This window comes from Macaca fascicularis, chromosome 6 (assembly GCF_037993035.2).
Source record: "Macaca fascicularis isolate 582-1 chromosome 6, T2T-MFA8v1.1".
Classification (NCBI taxonomy): Eukaryota; Metazoa; Chordata; class Mammalia; order Primates; family Cercopithecidae; genus Macaca; species Macaca fascicularis.
This window is the reverse complement of record NC_088380.1, coordinates 68,036,253-68,056,810: the sequence shown is the minus strand read 5'-3', so window position 1 is coordinate 68,056,810 and position 20,558 is coordinate 68,036,253. Positions and strand designations below refer to the sequence as shown.

Genomic DNA, 20,558 nt, shown 5'->3' with positions numbered 1-20,558 from the left:
AGTGTGTGGTTGGTCCATCTGTTCACATCCCCCAACCCTCAAAATAAGGATTGTTTTGATTGTCAAAACAGCAGCGACGAAAGGAGGGGAAAGCCTATTCAAAATCTAATATTGGCTATAAAAACTAAAAACTAAGGAATAACCTGATGATGCTATCATAACTATAAAGAACCCGTGGCCCCCAACATTGGTCTATTTCCAGTTCCTTTTATTAATTAATTGTTCAAATGTATAAAGAATAGATTGGTACATATCACAAAAATCATTCCAGTGCAATGAAAACCATTTTTAAATTGTTAAACATAGCACTGATATAAAATCAAGAAGAATCACAAAATGTAGATCACAGATCCAGCTCATTAATAGAGGAAAAAATAAAATTAGATAAAGTATTAGAAAAATGTTTATAATATGCATTAATAGTAGAATTCCCCACCAGGTCAAGTTTATCCTAGGAAGTCAAAGTTCTTTTAAAAGAAAGGCTTTTTTTCTTAAGAGAAAGATATGATCTTTTGAGTAAATGACAAAAAGCAATCAAATTTGTTTCGTTTTTAAAAATGATCATATTACATTTAACAAGATATAGCTGATACTGCTGACTGCTTACCAGTATTCATTACTACCTCATCCAATTATCTTAAAAATAAAAAATAAAAAAATTTCAAGGTCTTTTGTTCAAATGCTGTATAAAAATAATTTATTGTATTAAATGTTTATATTATGATAGAAGAAAGGCTAAGAGTTGATAAGCTGATTTTCTTAGAAAGGAGATCAGATGACAACAAGCCCATAAACCTAAAGCAAGCAGAATAAGATAATAAACATAAGAACAGATATTAATAAATAGGAAACAGATATACAACAAAGAGAACCAAGGCCAAAGGTTGTTTTTGAAAAGACTAGTAACTGACAAATCTCTAGTGAGATGGAGCAAGAGGAAAATAAAAAGCCACAGTGGGAGATAAATCACATAATCAGTCTGAGAGTTTCACTTTATATTCGTGACCCCAAACATCGAGTGGTACTGGTTTCATCCCTAATAAATTCAAATTCCCATTCTCTAAGATAACTACTTCATACTTTCTCTCACCTATAGACCTCTCATATCTTGTACAAACTCCTAATTCAGCCCATTACTCCCCACTAATGACAATGCTTCATATTTTGTCGAGAAAATAGAAGCTACTGGATGGAACACCTTCCTATCTCATTACACTACAAAATTTGGAAAACCACCTTCTGCCTCCAGTTAAAATGGATGAAGTATCCCAGCTGCTACTAAAATTCAACCCCTGCACTTGAGCTCTGAATCCCACCACTTTTTGCTTCCTTTACTTATCCCACTCTCTCAATCCAGCCTCACCCATTCCTCTAGATCTTAACATTTCCCACACTACCCAGCTGTTGCCCCATTTCTATGCTCCTCTTAATAGTAAAAGCTCTCAAACAAGTTATCAGTGTGTATAGTCTGTACGGACTTACCTTCAATTCATTCTTCAGTCTATTCCAATTCTAATTTATGTTCTTACCACTCCGGTGAAAACCCTCCTAACATCTTCATGTGGCCAAATCCACATCTCTATACCAATCTTACTAGGAAAATCAGCAACATTTGACAAAGTTGACCACTCTCCCCTCTTCTAGGAAATGTTATCCTCTCTTGGCTTGGTTTTCCTACTATATAAGTACATAGCTCTTCTCTGTCTTTGTAGATGGCTCCTCGTGTCCTCAAAATGTTACAAGTTCATTAGAATTCTGCCCTGGGCAGAATGTTCTCTATCTGTCCTTTGCTTCCTAGGCAATCTTGAATTATTTTCAAGCATTGAATGCCATATCCAAAGTGCCAACCACTTCAGCAAACATTATCTGATATTCACGACAATCATGTAAGGGTAGGAATTACTCTTCATTTTACAGACAAGGAAACTGTGGTTCACCAATGATGATTAACTTATTCAAATTACATATAAAATGCAGTAATATCACTGGGAATGGTGCCTATGTTTGCCTGATTTCAAATATAAACTCTAACCCATCAAGAAAAATTCATGAAGAAGGAGTTTCTTCATGAATTTTTTCTCTTTAAAGAAACTCAACTATTAACAAATTAGGTAATTAAAAATTTTTTCTCCTAATATTTTATTTTCATTAGCAAGTAACTAAAGGCTAGGAAAAAACATTTCCATTAACAAAGCAGTGCATTTTTACTACTACTTTTTAATGTAATCCCTTGAAAATATCTACACCTTTAATAAACACATTGATATATTGTCAGCAATACTGATAACTCTGAGTCTAATCTCTTTAATATTGGATTTTTTTCTAACATTCAATATCATATAGTATCTACATGTTTACAAAAATTATTTATCTGCCAGGAATTAATATTTTATCTTACAATCTAGGGCAGAGGTTGGCAAACTACAGTTCATGGGCTAAATCCACCCACGTACTTATTTCTATAAATGATGTTTAACTGGTGCACAGCCATACCTACTTGTTTATGTATTGTCTATGACGGTTTTGACACTGACAGTAGAGTCGAATAGTTGCAACAAAGACTGTGTCACTTAGAAAGCCTAAAATATTTAATATCTGGTCCTGTCCAGTACAAGTTTGCCAACCTCTGATCTAAAGTAATCCATCCTTATACAAAATGTTTGAATATAAAATATTTCAACAACAGGCTAATTTACAACCAAACCATATAGATGCCATTTCAGTTTGAACAATACCTTTCTGAGGAACGCAAACCACAAATTAATAAGTATCTACTCAGTAAAGTTTTAAAGTCATTCATCTCATATCCTGATATAGATCATTATTTATAATTTACATCAAAGGTAATTTCTAAGAACCAAAACTGTTAAATTCTAGACATCTAAGAAAAACAATAGAAGGAAGGAAGCAAGTTCCAAAGGGAGGGAGGCAGGGATGAAGAGAAACAAATGTTCATTTCTTTTATGGTTGATCTCTATGATTTGCTTTCTTTAACTGCACTATCAATTTACATAACGGGATTTTGAAACTTTTCATGTATTACTGAAAGATTGTCTCTGGAAAAAACTGTTGCCAACAGTACAGTGAGCTTAATAAAGCAAAAGGATTTTCTAGCACAGCTGCTTACACACCATGGGCAGTCAATAAGCCTTTGCAGCACTGAGCTGCCACAGAAGCAGGTCATTTTTTTTAACCTCTTAATAATGCATACTACTAATTTACTCAGTAAAACAATAAGTTAAGACTGTAAGTAGCATTAGCATTTGGAGCTGAGGTATAATATCTCAATGCTTGGTTAAGTAGTAAGAGGACCTTAATATCCCCCAAACATCTCATTTAACAGACTGGAAATTATAAGTCAATAACTTTTTGGAAAAGTTACCATGACCCCATTTTACATGACAAATTCCAAAAGATGAAATGCAGTTGAGTTCCTACTGAAATGTCCACCTTTAACTTTGTCTACTGTAATCCTACACTGAGTGACAGCTGTCAAAAAAAAGGAGATATATGGCCCAGTTTGAAGAAACAGAGTTTACACTTTTTGTTTTCAAAGCCCTATTACATGACCTTAACTTCATTGGCATGAGAGTAGGAAAGGTCACGAATAAAATAAGATCCATGGTATTAAGTTTTTCCTCTTACCATAATTCTAAACCATCTTCCAGAAGATAAACATGTGGAGGCTGGGAAACATCTGTACTCAGTTGAATAACTGGGAGCAGGAAAGGGTACAGGTTCTTGCTGTCTGCTCCTAATCCCTATGGGAAGTATAAATAAAACTTACAATAAGACACTCTAATGTCCCATCCCCCACCAAAAAATTACCTATCATATAAAAAGCCCTAAAACCAATTAAAAAAAATGAATCATATTTTTAGGAAGGTCAAGCAATAGTAAAACAAAGTTAGTTCTGTTTATAATTGGAAAGGAAAAATTAAAAAATACTATTCAATTGCCTATTGGCAGTTAAAAAAATGTATATGCCAAGGCTACATACATCTGTTAATTTTAAGAGATTGCACATATAAGAAATATCTATTTTCCTCTCCCTGTCACTACAGATGACATATTAACCTTGGAATTTTAAATTCTATAGATGCTTTCACCTAAATAATCTAAAACGAACCTACCCTAAATGTTCGTCGGTAAAGTAATTAAATTATGGAACTTCAGATTCAAGAATATTGAAAAGCCATTAAAAAAGATTTTAGGGGCTGAACGCCATGGCTCACACCTGTCATCCCAACTCACTGGGAGGCCAAGGCGGGAGGACTGCTTGAGGCCAGGAGTTGGAGACCAGCCTGGGCAACATGGCAAGACTCTGTTCTTGAAAAATATTTAAAAGTTAGCCAAGCATGGTGTTGCCTGCTTGTAGTCCCAGCTACTCAGGAGACTGAGGCAGGAGGATCGCTTGAGCCCTAGAGTTCAAGGCTGCAGTCAGTGAGCTATGATCCCATCACTGCACTCCAAACTACACGACAGAGCGAGAATCTGTCCATCCCCTCACCTCACACACACACACACACACACACACACACACACACACACACACACACAAAAGGATGGGAGGATTTGACACAGAATTTTAAATTTTCAAACAAATTTAAAAGGTGCAGAAGTGTGTATAACAATTCCACGTGTCAAAGAATTTTTTAAAATATCTAGGTATCTGTATATGGTATACACAAAAATGTTTCTGGACGCAAACAGAAAAAAACTTACTGCTTCTTAGATACAGGAAAGGAAAAAGGATGATGTTGGGATGACGGCAAAGGAGTTTTCTGTTATCTTTTCAACGTATTAAAGAATTTTTGATAATATTTTTAATGAATCAAGAACACAAAGATGGAAGAAGAAGGTAAGTTTTGATATAAAATTCTAGTTTGCTGAATTACTGTCTTAGGGAGGTTGATTCAATGTATTACACAGTAAGTATTTTGGAAGAAAACAAAGGGGTAAAACGTCAATCTGTAAAACATAATATCTATAATTTGATGAACACAAACAGGAAACCAAATAAATTACCAAATACCTCCTCACCTAAGAAGTAATTCAAATGTCAATATAATTCAAAGCAAATTATAAGGCCACATAGCATACATGTATGCCCCTTTTGATGACATATACTACTAAGTTCAATTGTTGGGATTTTACCTGCAAATCTCCAGTGTACAATACATTATTTTTTAACTATAGTCACTGTACTGTATATTAAATCTCCAGAACTTATGTTAAATACAATTTTGGCCCTTTTTATCATGAAAAACCACTTGGAAGACTTTATTAAAGAGTTTTCCAAAGGAAGAGAATTATGAAAATACCATTATTTAACAGAGTAGTACACAGTGGGCCTTAAAACTCACTTCAATGTCACTCTACATAGCTCAATCCTTCATGAAACAAAAAAGAAAGAATATTAAGAAAAAAAGAAAGTCAAGTTCATTTTGATTATAAAGTTGACTTAAAATTTCCTTGGAAAATTTATCTACTTACTTAAGTCTGTATTCCAATATTCAAAATATGCTATCATTAGCAAAACTAAAGTAAGCAACTGCTAAACACACACACTGTCTTAATCAACACCTGAAGAGATTCAGTACCTTATAATTCTAGTGGCTAAAGAATGTGTCCAATCCCTGATATGCAGCTTTAAGTAAATGTAAGCACCCTTTGGGTCCACAGTAACTACAAGACATTGCCTACAATACTCTGAAAGTTCAAAAATAAATTCATCAGTTATTAAAATAAGAGAACTACCAGGAATAATTAAGGAGAGGAGAATTAATATTCTACTATAATTACATAAGATGTAAGGAGAAATTGGGTGAAGGACACATGGGATTTCTCTATACAATCCTTGAAACGTCCCGTGAATCTATAATTACTTCCACAAAAGAAACATTAAAAAAAAAACCAAAAAAACAAAAAACAGCACCCTCCAAATACTGACCATTCTCAGGGTAGTATCCTTGGCTCTCTTCTCATGTCCCATGAACACATTGATGATACACAAATCTATCATCTCTGAAACAACTCTCTGAACTCCAGATAATCAACTAACTACAGCACATTATCAGCTAGAACGTCATCTCAACCTCTAATACTGAACCAACTCATTGTCTTCCTAAAATACAGTTCTTCTTCCTGTATTTCCTAACTCAAGTGACATGAATCACTAATTACCTAGTGACAAATTATATCATAACTACCTCCTGGTTCTTCTTCTTCTTCAAAGAAGAAATATCTCCTAAATATTTTTCAAATCTTTCCCCTTCTCTCCATAATTCAGGTTCTTATCATCTTTTTTCTGATTAACAGTCTCCTAATTAGTCTATTTGACCTTAGTTTTACCCTCTTCCGAACTAGTGACCTCAGTGGTGCTCTGACTACTTTTCTAAAATAAAAATAACATTTCTTCCTCTGACCTTCAAGAGATGTTCACTTAGCCTTCCTGACCAGTTCCCCCTACACAAGCTCTATACTCTATGTTCCTGCTATACCAAATAAAGCAGTGTTAGAAATCACTACGTTAACAGCTAACGGATGAACAGTTTCAACACATGCCTTTACTACTGTTCTTTCCCAAAGCCAACTAAAAGGATATAGAAGGATTTTCCCTTTTTTTAAAGAACTAAAAACAGAAATACAAAGACAGCATAAGAAAAGATAAAAGTAATTCACTTTGGAAGCTGGGAAAAAAGACAAGTGCTAACTGATTTAGCTAACGAAGAAACCAAAACTAAAATCTAGCAGGGGCGGCAGGAAAAGACAAACTACCTGATTTACACTACAGAAAAAAGACTGAGGAACTAATGGCACCAGGTATTTTGAGGGGTGTGTGTGCACAAGTGCGTGTGCACATGCATGCATGCATCTGGGGGACAGAGGATTGGAGGACAGTGAAAAGGAACTATTAATAATAAGAGGACTTCTAGAAAATGTTTAGAAAGCAGTTTGATGCCAAGATCTCATCCAGATACATAAGCAGAAAACTAACTGACCCTCCTCTGAACCAGCATAAAACTAGCTATTTATTTTCTGCTAAGATAAAACAGATGGTTTCAAGACAAGGAGATACCACGTAATCAAGAACAGGGATATGACATAAAACAGGAAGATTATATCAGCATGTAACAGGCAGGAGGACTGAGGGGTCTTTCACTGAGGAAAGACCTTAAAAAATTAACCCAAAAACATTCTCCTACAAAACCTAACGAGATCATTCTAAAAGAAAAACACACAATTATGGCCGGGAGCAGTGGCTCATGCCTGTGATCCCAGCACTTTGGGAGGTAAAGGCGGGCAGATCAGCTGAGGTCAGGTGTTTGAGACTAGACTGGCCAACAGTATGAAATACTTGTCTCCACTAAATATACAAAAATTAGCCAGGCATGGTGGTGCATGCCTATAGCCCCAGCTACTAGGGAGGCTGAGGCAGGAGGATCACTTGAACTCTGGAGGCAGAGATTGCGGTGAGCAGAGATCACACCACTGCACTCCAGCCTGGGCAACAGAGTGAGATCCTGTCTCAAGAAAAAAAACCACCATAATCAGCAAGCCTCCCCAGCACACCACACACACAATCCTTCTACTCAGCTTTTTAGTGTCCATTCCTAAATTCATACAGACAAAATGCTGATCTTGAAGTTGGGTGATGCTTCAGGATTCATTACACTTTTCTTCCTTTTTTGTATATGCTTCAGACTTCTCATAATAGAAAGTAAGTAAATAAGAGAAGGCAACCAAGGATCAAGAGATATGATTAAAATGTTTGATATGAAAAAGGGAAAACAAAAAAACTAACTAAATACGAAAACAGCACCTTAAAAGAAACAGAGACCAGGCAGAGATGAAAGCTTAGAAAAATGTATCATTAATATCTTTGGTAATTAAAACACTGCATTAAAGAAAACACTGTGATGGGGCGGAGCAAGATGGCCGAATAGGCACAGCTCCAGTCTCCAGCTCCCAGCGCCAATGACACAGAAGACGGGTGATTTCCGCATTTTCAACTGAGGTACCAGGTTCATCTCACTAGGGAGTGCTGGACAATCGGGGATGGTCAGCTGCTGCAGCCCGACCAGCCAGAGCTGAAGCAGGGCGAGGCATCGCCTCCCCTGGGAAGCGCAAGGGGGAAGGGAATCCCTTTTCCTAGCCAGGGGAACTGACACATACAACATCTGGAAAATCGGGTAACTCCCACCCCAATACTGCGCTTTACCAAGGGTCTTAGTAAATGGCACACCAGGAGATTATATCCCACACCTGGCCGGGAGGGTCCCACGCCCGCAAAGCCTACCTCATTGCTAGCACAGCAGTCTGCGATCTAAGGGCAAGGCAGCAGTCAGGCTGGGGGAGGGGCGCCCACCATTGCTGAGGCTTAAGTAGGTAAACAAAGCCACTGGGGAGCTCAAACTGGGTGGAGCCCACAGCAGCTCAAGGAGGCCTGCCTGTCTCTGTAGACTCCACCTCTGGGGTCAGGGCACAGCTAAACAAACAAACAAAAAAGCAGCAGAAACCTCTGCAGATGCAAACGACCCTGTCTGACAGCTTTGAAGAGAGCAGTGGATCTCCCAACACGGAGGCTGAGATCTGAGAACGAACAGACTGCCTGCTCAAGTGGGTCCCTGACCCCTCAGTAGCTTAACTGGGAGACATCCCCCACTAGGGGCAGACCGACACCCCACACCTCACACAGCGGGGTATACCCCTGAGACGAAGCTTCCAAAGCAAGAATCAGACAGGTACACTCGCTGTTCAGCAATATTCTATCTTCTGCAGCCTCTGCTGCTGATACACAGGCAAACAGGGTCTGGAGTGGACCTCAAGCAATCTCCAACAGATCTACAGCTGAGAGTCCTGACTGTTAGAAGGAATACTAACAAACAGGAAGGACACCCACACCAAAACCCCATCAGTACGTCACCATTATCAAAGACCAAAGGCAGATAAAACCACAAAGATGGGGAAAAAGCAGGGAAGAAAAGCTGGAAATTCAAAAAATAAGAGCACATCTCCCCCTCCAAAGGAATGCAGCTCATCGCCAGCAACGGATCAAAGCTGGACGGAGAATGACTTTGACAAGTTGAGAGAAGAAGGCTTCAGTCCATCAAACTTCTCAGAGCTAAAGGAGGAATTACGTACCCAATGCAAAGAAACTAAAAATCTTGAAAAAAGAATGGAAGAATGGATAACTAGAATAATCAATGCAGAGAAGGCCATAAACAAACTGACAGAGATAAAAACCATGACATGAGAAATACGTGACAAACGCAAAGCTTCAGTAACCGACTCAATCAACTGGAAGAAAGAGTATCAGCGACTGAGGATCAAATGAATGAAACGAAGTGAGAAGAGAAGTCAAAAAAAAAAAAAAGAGGAAAAAGAAATGAACAAAGCCTGCAAGAAGTATGGGATTATGTGAAAAGACCAAATCTATGTCTGATTGGGGTGCCTGAAAGTGAGGGGGAAAATGGAACCAAGTTGGAAAACACTCTTCAGGATATCATCCAGGAGAACTTCCCCAACCCTGTAAGGCAGGCCAACATTCAAATTCAGGAAATACGGAAAATGCCACAAAGATACTCCTTGAGAAGAACAACTCCAAGACACATAACTGTCAGATTCACCGAAGTTGAAATCAAGGAAAAACTGTTAAGGGCAGCCAGAGAGAAAGGTTGGGTTAACCACAAAGGGAAGCCCATCAGACTAACAACAGATCCCTCGGCAGAAACTCTACAAGCCAGAATAGAGTGAGGGTCAATATTCAACATTCTTAAAGAAAAGAATTTTCAACCCAGAATTTCATATCCAGCCAAAATAAATTTCATAAGTGAAGAAGAAATAAAATCCTTTACAGATAAGCAAATGCTTAGACATTTTGTCACCACCAGGCCTGCCTTACAAGAGACCCTGAAGGAAGCACTAAACATGGAAGGAACAACCGGTACCAGCCATTGCAAAAACATGCCAAAATGTAAAGACCATCGATGCTAGGAAGAAACTTCATCAACTAACGAGCAAAATAACCAGTTAACATCATAATGACAGGATCAAGTTCACACATAACAATATTAACCTTAAATGTAAATGGACTAAATGGTCCAATTAAAAGACATAGACTGGCAAACTGGATAAAGAGTCAAGACCCATTAGTTTGCTGTATTCAGGAGACCCACCCTCACAGCAGAGACACACACAGGCTCAAAATAAAGGGATGGAAGAAGATCTACCAAGCAAATGGAGAACATAAAAAAGCAGGGGTTGCAATCCTAGTCTCTGATAAAACAGACTTTAAACCATCAAAGATCAAAAGAGACAAAGAAGGCCATTACATAATGGTAAAGGTATCAATTCATCAGGAAGAGCTAACTATCCTAAATATATATGCACCCAATACAGGAGCACCCAGATTCACAAAACAAGTCCTTAGAGACTTACAAAGAGACTTAGACTCCCATACAATAATAATGGGAGACTTCAACACCCCACTGTCAACATTAGACAGATCAACAAGACAGAAAGTTAACAAGGATATCCAGGAATTGAACTCAACTCTGCACCAAGTGGACCTAATAGACATCAACAGAACTCTCCACCCCAAATCAACAGAATATACATTCTTCTCAGCACCACATCATACTTACTCCAAAATTGACCACATAATTGGAAGTAAAGCACTCTTCAGCAAATGTAAAAGCAGAGAAATTATAACAAATTGTCTCTCAGACCACAATGCAATCAAACTAGAACTCAGGATGAAGAAACTCAATTAAAACCGCTCAACTACATGGAAACTGAACACCCTGCTCCTGAATGACTACTGCGTACATAACAAAATGAAGGCAGAAATAAAGATGTTCTTTGAAACCAATGAGAACAAAGATACAACATACCAGAATCTCTGGGACACATTTAAAGCAGTGTGTAGAGGGAAATTTATAGCACTAAATGCCCACAAGAGAAAGCTGGAAAGATCTAAAATTGACACTTTAACATCACAATTAAAAGAACTAGAGAAGCAAGAGCAAACACATTCAAAAGCTAGCAGAAGGCAAGAAATAACTAAGATCAGAGCAGAACTGAAGGAGATAGAGACAAAAAATCCTCCAAAAAAATCAATGAATCCAGGAGCTGGTTTTTTGAAAGGACCAACAAAATTGATAGACCACTAGCAAGACTAATAAAGAAGAAAAGAGAGAAGAATCAAGTAGATGCAATAAAAAATGATAAAGGGGATATCACCACCGACCCCACAGAAATACAAACTACCATCAGAGAATACTATAAACACCTCTACTCAAATAAACCAGAAAATCTAGAAGAAATGGATAATTTCCTGGACACCTACTCTCTCCCAAGACTAAACCAGGAAGAAGTTGAATCCCTGAATAGACCAAGAGCAGGCTCTGAAATTGAGGCAATAATTAATAGCCTACCAACCAAAAAAAGTCCAGGACCAGATGGATTCACAGCTGAATTCTACCAGAGGTACAAGGAGGAGCTGGTACCATTCCTTCTGAAACTATTCCAATCAATAGTAAAAGAGGGAATCCTCCCTAACTCTTTTTATGATGCCAACATCATGCTGATACCAAAGCCTGGCAGAGACACAACAAAAAAAAGAGAATTTTAGACCAATATCCCTGATGAACATCGATGTAAAAATCCTCAATAAAATACTGGCAAACCGAATCCAGCAGCACATCAAAAAGCTTATCCACCATGATCAAGTGGGCTTCATCCCTGGGATGCAAGGCTGGTTCAACACACGCAAATCAATAAACATAATCCAGCATATAAACAGAACCAAAGACAAAAATCACATGCAATAGATGCAGAAAAGGTCTTTGACAAAATTCAACAGCCCTTCATGCTAAAAATTCTCAATAAATTCGGTATTGATGGAATGTATCTCAAAATAATAAGAGCTATTTATGACAAAACCACAGCCAATATCATACTGAATGGACAAAAACTGGAAGCATTCCCTTTGAAAACTGGCACAAGACAGGGATGCCCTCTCACCACTCCTATTCAACATAGTGTTGGAAGTTCTGGCTAGGGCAATCAGGAAAGAGAAAGAAATCAAGGGTATTCAGTTAGGAAAAGAAGAAGTCAAATTGTCCCTCTTTGCAGACGACGTGATTGTATACATATAGAAAACCCCACTGTCTCAGCCCCAAATCTCCTTAAGCTGATAAGCAACTTCAGCGAAGTCTCAGGATACAAAATCAACATGCAAAAATCACAAGCATTCTTACACACCAGTAACAGACAAACAGAGAGCCAAATCAGGAATGAACTTCCATTCACAATTGCTTCAAAGAGAATAAAATACCTAGGAATCCAACTTACAAGGGATGTAAAGCACCTCTTCAAGGAGAACTACAAACCACTGCTCAGTGAAATAAAAGAGGACACAAACAAATGGAAGAACATACCATGGTCATGGATAGGAGGAATCAATATTGTGAAAATGGACACACTGCCCAAGGTAATTTATAGATTCAATGCCATCCCCATCAAGCTACCAATGACTGTCTTCACAGAATTGGGAAAAACTGCTTTAAAGTTCATATGGAACCAAAAAAAGAGCCCGCACTGCCAAGACAATCCTAAGTCAAAAGAACAAAGCTGGAGGCATCACGCTATCTGACTTCAAACTATACTACAAGGCTACAGTAACCAAAACAGCATGGTACTGGTACCAAAACAGAGATGTAGACCAATGGAACAGAACAGAGTCCTCAGAAATAATACCACACATCTACAGCCATCGGATCTTTGACAAAGCTGAGAAAAACAAGAAATGGGAAAGGATTCCCTATTTAATAAATGGTACTGGGAAAATTGGCTGGCCATAAGTAGAAAGCTGAAACTGGATCCTTTCCTTACTCCTTATACGAAAATTAATTCGAGATGGATTAGAGACTTAAATGTTAGACCTAATACCATAAAAGCCCTAGAAGAAAACCTAGGTAATACCATTCAGGACATAGGCATGAGCAAAGACTTCATGTCTAAAACACCAAAAGCAATGGCAACAGAAGCCAAAATTGACAAATGGGATCTAATTAAACTAAAGAGCTTTTGCACAGCAAAAGAAACTACCACTAGAGTGAACAGGCAACCTACAGCATTGGAGAAAATTTTTGCAATCTACTCATCTGACAAAGGGCTAATATCCAGAACCTACAAAGAACTCAAACAAATTTACAAGAAAAAAACAAACAACCCCATCAAAAAGTGGGCAAGGGATATGAACAGACATTTCTCAAAAGAAGACATGCATACAGCCAACAGACACATGAAAAAATGCTCATCATCACTGGCCATCAGAGAAATGCAAATCAAAACCACAATGAGATACCATCTCACACCAGTTAGAATGGCAATCATTAAAAAGTCAGGAAACAACAGGTGCTGGAGAGGATGTGGAGAAATAGGAACGCTTTTACACTGTTGGTGGGATTGCAAACGAGTTCAACCATTCTGGAAAACAGTATGGCGATTCTTCAACGATCTAGAACTAGAAGTACCATATGGCCCAGCCATCCCATTACTGGGGATATACCCAAAGGATTATAAATCATGCTGCTATAAAGACACATGCACATGTATGTTCATTGTGGCACTATTCACAATAGCAAAGACTTGGAAGCAACCCAAATGTCCATCAGTGACAGACTGGATTAAGAAAATGTTGCACATATACACCATAGATTTGCAGGCAAAAAAAAGGATGAGTTTGTGTCCTTTGTAGGGACATGGATGCAGCTGGTACCCATCATTCTCAGCAAACTATCGCAAGAACAGAAAACCAAACACCGCATGTTCTCATTCATAAATGGGAACTGAACAATGAGATCACCTGGACTCGGGAAGGAGAACATCACACACCGGGGCCTATTATGGGGAGGGGGGAGGGGGGAGGTATTGCATTGGGAGTTATACCTGATGTAAAGGATGAGTTGATGGGTACAGCACACCAACATGACACAAGTATACATATGTAACAAACCTGTACGTTATGCACATGTATCCTAGAATTTAAAGTATAATTTCAAAAGAAAAGAAAAAGAAATAAAATACACACGGATTTTTATTTAAAGAATAATTTGTTGCTTTATATTAGTACTGATACAAAAATTGTCCTGTGGTTGTTATTTTTTGGTCTTTCTCTTACCCTTTAGGGGTTAAAATTCCTGTGGTTTTACAAACGGGTTTGAAACTTGTAGAGAAAATGCAATCTAATGATCTTTGTCTTTTACAGTTGAAATTAAAACATTTTTATCTCTTTAAAAAAACAAAAGAAAACACTGCATTCATAAAACAAAAACAAAATGTTGTACAAAAGAATTATTCAGCAAAACACAAAAGAACCCACAGGCATTAAAACATGTCAGCAGAAAAGAAAAACTCAATAAAAAGGCTGAAAGATAAAATTGAGAAAATTCCCTAGAAAGTAGAACAGAAGGACAAAGAGAAGAAAAAGCAGGAAAAAAAGAAAATCAGACGACTTGTTCAGAATATCGATCATGTAAGTAACAAAAAGTTCAGAAAGTAAGAGAAGAAAAACACGAAGAGGAAGAAATAAGATACAATGGAGTCATCTATAATTCAAGAAGATGAGTTTCCAGCTTGAAATGTACACCAAGTATCCAGAACAATGAGATGAAAAGACACATGATGAAACTGAAAACAGGAACACAGAGATGATCATACAAGTTGCCAGAGAAGTGAAGGAGGGGTGATACATTCAAGAATCAAGAATTAGAATGGCTCCAGGGTCCCCAGAGCGATTTTGGAAGTCTTAAGACAAAGAAAAAAAAACTCCCCAAAATTTTGAGGAGGAAACCTAGACTTTTATATCAGCCAAACTACGAATCAGTTTGAAAGTAGAATGAAGGTATTTTCACACATGCAGTATCTCAAAAAACAAATTTACCTTCTATGTATTTTTGTGAAATGCCACTGCCATTCATGGCTGCCATCAGAAAAAGAACGTAAAACAAGAAAAGATATGATGCACAGAAAACAGACATCCCACAGAAAGGACAGGCAGTAAAAGAAAATCCAGTTACAACAGCTGTGCAAAAGCCTAAGAAAAACCAGTCCAAACTAGAGCATAGAAGAATCTGTCGTATCCCCCATCTCAAACCAGTTAGAATGGAGATCATTAAAAAGTCAGGAAACAACAGGTGCTGGAGAGGATGTGGAGAAATAGGAATGCTTTTACACTGTTGGTGGAGTATAAACTAGTTCAACCATTGTGGAAGACAGCGTGGCAATTCCTCAAGGATCTAGAACTAGAAATACCATTTGACCCAGCCATCCCATTACTGGGGATATACCCAAAGGATTATAAATCATGCTGCTATAAAGACACATGCACACGTATGTTTATGGCGGCACTATTCACAATAGCAAAGACTTGGAACCAACCCAAATGTCCATCAATGATAGACTGGATTAAGAAAATGTGGCACATATACACCATGGAATACTATGCGGCCATTAAAAAGGATGAGTTCATGTCCTTTTGTAGGGACAAGGATGAAACTGGAAACCATGACTCTGAGCAAACTATCACAAGGACAGAAAACCAAACACTGCATGTTCTCACTCATAGGTGAGAACTGAACAATGAGAAAACTTGGACACAGGGTGGGGAACATCACATACTGGGGCCTGTCATGGGGTGGGGGAAGCGGGGAGGGATAACATTAGGAGAAATACCTCCTGTAAATGATGAGTTAATGGGTGCAGCACAACAACATGGCACACGTATACATATGTAACAATCCTGCACGTTGTGCACATGTACCCTAGAATTTAAAGTGTAAAAAAAAAAAATATGTCATGTCCCTTCAAGATGATGAAAGTAACAAAACATCACTGAGGAAATGTGCAGATAACAAGTGAAAAGAATAGGTTCAACTGCATAGACAACTAAGTGTACTAAGCAGAAATCTAAGATGATCACTTAGGTTCTTGGCCACTACTGTACACACATCATTTCCTAGTTATTCAAACACTAATCTAGGTACTACTGTGAAGAAATAATTTACAGTTGTAATTAAAGTCCCAAATCAACTGACCTTAGATAGGAAAATTATCCAAGTGTGCCTGACCTACTCACAAGAGCCCTTTAAAAGAGAGTATTCTCTAGCTAGTGGCATAAAGGGAGGTCACAGATTAAAACCCTCAGGGGATTTGACATTTGAGAATGTCTCCACTGACTTTGAACATGAAAGTGGCTATGTGTCAAAGAATGTGGCTGGACTTGGGAACGAGAGGGGACTCTAGATGACAGCTAGCAAGTAAACTGGGACCTTAGTCCTACAAATCAACAAACTAAATTCTGCCAACAAGCTGAATGAGTATGGAAACAGATTCTTCCCCAAAGCCTCCAGCTAAGAACTTATTCTGGCAGTCACCTCAATTTCAGTCCACTAAACTCTAATCAGAGAATTCAGACATGGCATGCCCAGGTTTCTAACTTACAGAACTATGAACTAATAAATACATATTGTTTTAAGCCACCAAGTTTACGGTACTTTCTCAGAACACTAAGCAAACAAAATTATTAATACAAGGGTGGAGGTTGGAAACACTATGTATAAGAAATAAAATTAATCATGACATGATACATGCCTTCAACATTCTTTATAGCATCAAGTATACTGGGAGGATGGTAGAATAGGAAGGACACAGGGGTACAAAAGAATTACATTTTCATCTTCTATGCAGGGAAGTCAAGAAATAATGGCTACAATGCTTAAATCAGTAATAAACAATATGTTACAGTGAGAAAGACTGAGAAACCTATGATCTGGCTTTAAGAGTTGACAGTGGATTCTTCCACCAAAAAGGAAATGAGGAGGCGGAGCAGGGTACTGATAGTTATCATTTGAAAAATCTTTAAGAACTAACTCCTTTATCTATCAACATTAAAACTGATCAGTATATGAACCTTAAAAAAATTAATTGCACTACATTCTCTAATGCTAACGGAGTTTTACACATGCCGGTTCATATGTCTAAAATACCTTTACCACTCTCATTGCTAAACCACCATCTAAATAACACTTCTTGTTTAACACTATTTAACAACACCACAATTTGAGTAACACCTCTGTCAGGAGGCCTTCCCTAATGTGCCCCACCTCACCCTCCGTGTGACACAGGGAATTGGCCATGTACCCCCAATAGCAAAATGTTCTTAATTGCTAAAAGGGCAATTAACACACTTATTCAGTATTTCCCTAGACAGTCACCCACACAGAGATCCCATTCTATTCATTTCTGTTCTGTAGCCCAGTGCCTATTACCCTGTATTGCACATTGCAGGTTCTCAATAAATGTTTAGTGTATGAACGAATACCTACTTCCTCTAAGTTCAACTATGCAGACTAGAAAGTTTATTTTCACCCAGTGACCACTCTCTTCAAAGACTACCAGAATCTGGATTTCCAGGTTTAAAAAAACTAAAACAAAAACATACAGAAACTCACACTAACGTCTGTTATGTGTCAAAAGCCAAAAGATAGCAGTATTTTGCAAGAAAGGAAATTTACCAGTAAATTTTTTTTTATTTTTGAGACAGGGTCTCACTCTGTCACCCAGGCTAGAGTGCAGTGGCACAATCTCGGCTCACTGCAACCTCCACCTCCCGGGTTCAAGCAATTCTCCCACCTGGCTCTCCCAAACAGCTGGGACTACAAGTGTGTGCCACCACACCCAGTTAATTTTGGGGTTTTTTTTGGGGGGGGGAAGGAGTCTTGCTCCGTCACCCAGGCTGGAGTACAGTGGCGCGATCTCAGCTCACTGCAGCCTCCGCCTCTCGGGTTCAAGCGATTCTCCTGCCTCAACCTCCCGAGTAGTTGGGACTACAGGCATGTGCCACCACACCTGGCTAAGTTTTATATTTTTGGTAGAGACGGGGTTTCACCACGTTGGCCAGGATTGTATCAATCTCCTGACCTCATGATCCACTCGCCTTGGCCTCCTAAAATGCTGGGATTACAGGCGTGAGCCACTGTGCCCAGCCTAATTTTTGTATTTTTAGTAGGCACAGGGTTTAACTATGTTGGCCAGGCTGGTCTTGAACTCCTGACCTCAGCTAATTGCCCACTTCGGCCTCCCAAAAATGCTCGGATTACAGGTGTAAGCCACAGTGCCTGGCCAACCGATAAACTTTAGTATAATCTTCCCAAATGGCTGAAAAATATATTTTAAGCTACAGTCTCAATTTTGGTATTAAATGTTATATGCTTTCTCCAAGAAGGATAGAATACTACTTGGTTGAACCTTGCACTCTTGGCCTCTATAAATATACAGGGTACTTAAATGTTATGATTAATGAAAATAGGCCTAACATTCCACAAGAGTTACTGACTTCCTGAGACAACTTGAAGTAACACTGCCTGAGGAGACATAAAATCTGGTGTTTTGTCACATGTCCCTCACAAAACTCCCAAGTTGAGCTTAAAAATACATTTTGGAGGCCGGGCGCGGTGGCTCAAGCCTGTAATCCCAGCACTTTGGGAGGCCGAGATGGGCGGATCACGAGGTCAGGAGATCGAGACCACCCTGGCTAACCCGGTGAAATCCCGTCTCTACTAAAAAATACAAAAAAACTAGCCGGGTGTGGTGGCGGGCGCCTGTGGTCCCAGCTACTTGGGAGGCTGACGCAGGAGAATGCCGTAAACCTGGGAAGTGGAGCTTGCAGTGAGCTGAGATCCGGCCACTGCACTCCAGCCTGGGCGACAGAGCGAGACTCCGTCTCAAAAAAAAAAAAAAATACATTTTGGAGGCCAGGAGAGGTGGGTCACGCCTGTAATCCCAGCACCTTGGGAGGCCAGGGCAGGCAGATCACCTGAGGTCATTAGTTCGAGACCACCCTGACCAACATGGAGAAACCCCATTTCTACTAAAAATACAAAAATTAGCCAGGCGTGGTGGCGCATGCCTGTAATCTCAGCTACTCAGGAGGTTGAGGCAGGAGAATTGCCTGAACCCAGGAGGTAGAGGTTGCGGTGAGCCAAGATCATGCCATTGCACGCCAGCCTGGGCAACAAGAGCGAAACTCTGTCTCAAAAAAAAACAAAAACAAAAAAATGGCAGAGATGGCTGTTATAATACAAAATGTCTGGGGTCACTCATTTTTCTATTACTTATAAATGCATTCACAAGCTAGTCAGTAACCTTCTCTTAGTCTGTATCCTCTTCTATAAAATGGACATAATCTTTATAAGGTAATCATAGGCCACTTATTTTTTTAAAGTGCTTTAGTGATGGAGCTGTGGAGTTATTGTTTAATGGCACAGCTTCAGTTTCACAACATAAAAAGAGTTACAGAGATGGATGGTAGTGATAATTGAACATTATGAATGTATTTAACACCACTTCACCGTACACTTAAAAGTGGTTAAAACGGTAAATTTTATGTTATGTGTATTTTACCACAGAAAAAAAAAATAGGGAAATGTGCATTAAAAATATTTTGCATTACTATTTATCTGAAACTGCCTTAGACAGGAATCTGTAACTAAAAGTCATCCATAAACATTTATGGAGGGGTCGGGCATGGTGGCTCACGACTATAATCCTAGCACTTTGGGAGCCTGAGGTGGGCGGATCACTTGAGGTCAGGAGTTTGAGATCAGCCTGGCCAACATGGTGAAACACCATCTCTACTAAAAATACAAAAATTAACCAGGCACGGTGGCGTGCGCCTGTAATCCCAGCTACTTGGGAGGCTGAGACAGGAGACTTGCTTGAACCCAGGAGGCGGAGGTTGCAGTGAGCCAAGATCACGCCACTGTGCTCCAGCCTGGGAGACAGCGCGAGACTCCGTCTCAAAAAGAAAAAGAAAATAAAAAAGAAAGCATTTATGGAAAGAATGAGCTCAAATTCAAAAAAGTATCAAAGCTTCTGAGAAAAGTTTGTTTTTTCTAAACTAATTTTAGAAAGCTTTAGAATAGTACTTCTGAATTTAGGGGTACTTCTGATTTCTCCCCCACTGGAAAATTTCTCAAACTTGTAGGTGAAGTCAGTAAAATCACTTGAGCATCCCCACATATATATTCTAACTCATGGCCTTGAGCTCTTCCCTCTCCATACTCTCACGAGACTACGATTCACTGTAACAGTTCGAATGAGAACTATAGTCCAGCTCTAAGTTTCAGGTTCCTCTCTATCTGCTACCACATCCCAACACTTCAAAAGTCAAAATCTCTGAAATCCAATTCACTTGTCTCCCCTCAAAAGCAACTCACCTGGTTTCCTGCCTTCCCAAGTTATAATAGGGAAATTTTTTATTTTAAATCAAGGAAAAAGAGTGAAAACATAAAGTATGTTTAAGCAGAAAAGCCCTGACCACCAAGGAAACTGCATGCATGGTGCCATGGACTGCATGAACCATGAGTCTATCATTACTGGAGACGACATCTTCTTTAAAAGTGAGTAATATTTTTCACATCCTCAAAAAAAAGTCCAAAATAAGCATGCAAAAGTTGTTTTTAAATCTGTTTAGATCACACATGGAA

General features: G+C 38.8%; 1 protein-coding gene across 17 annotated transcripts in view; it reads right to left on the bottom strand.

Annotated features, from left to right (window-relative positions):
* Positions 1–20,558, bottom strand: part of IPO11 (importin 11) — a 230,651-nt gene that overhangs the window by 110,559 nt on the left and 99,534 nt on the right. For 14 of the 17 annotated variants that reach the window (XM_073993507.1, XM_073993505.1, XM_073993506.1 and 11 more), the window contains one exon: positions 3,646–3,761. The exons of the other annotated variants lie outside the window; for them this stretch is intronic. In XM_073993507.1, the coding sequence (XP_073849608.1) occupies positions 3,646–3,761 (116 nt within the window). The remainder of the gene's footprint in view (positions 1–3,645; positions 3,762–20,558) is intronic. 17 annotated transcript variants of the gene reach the window in all.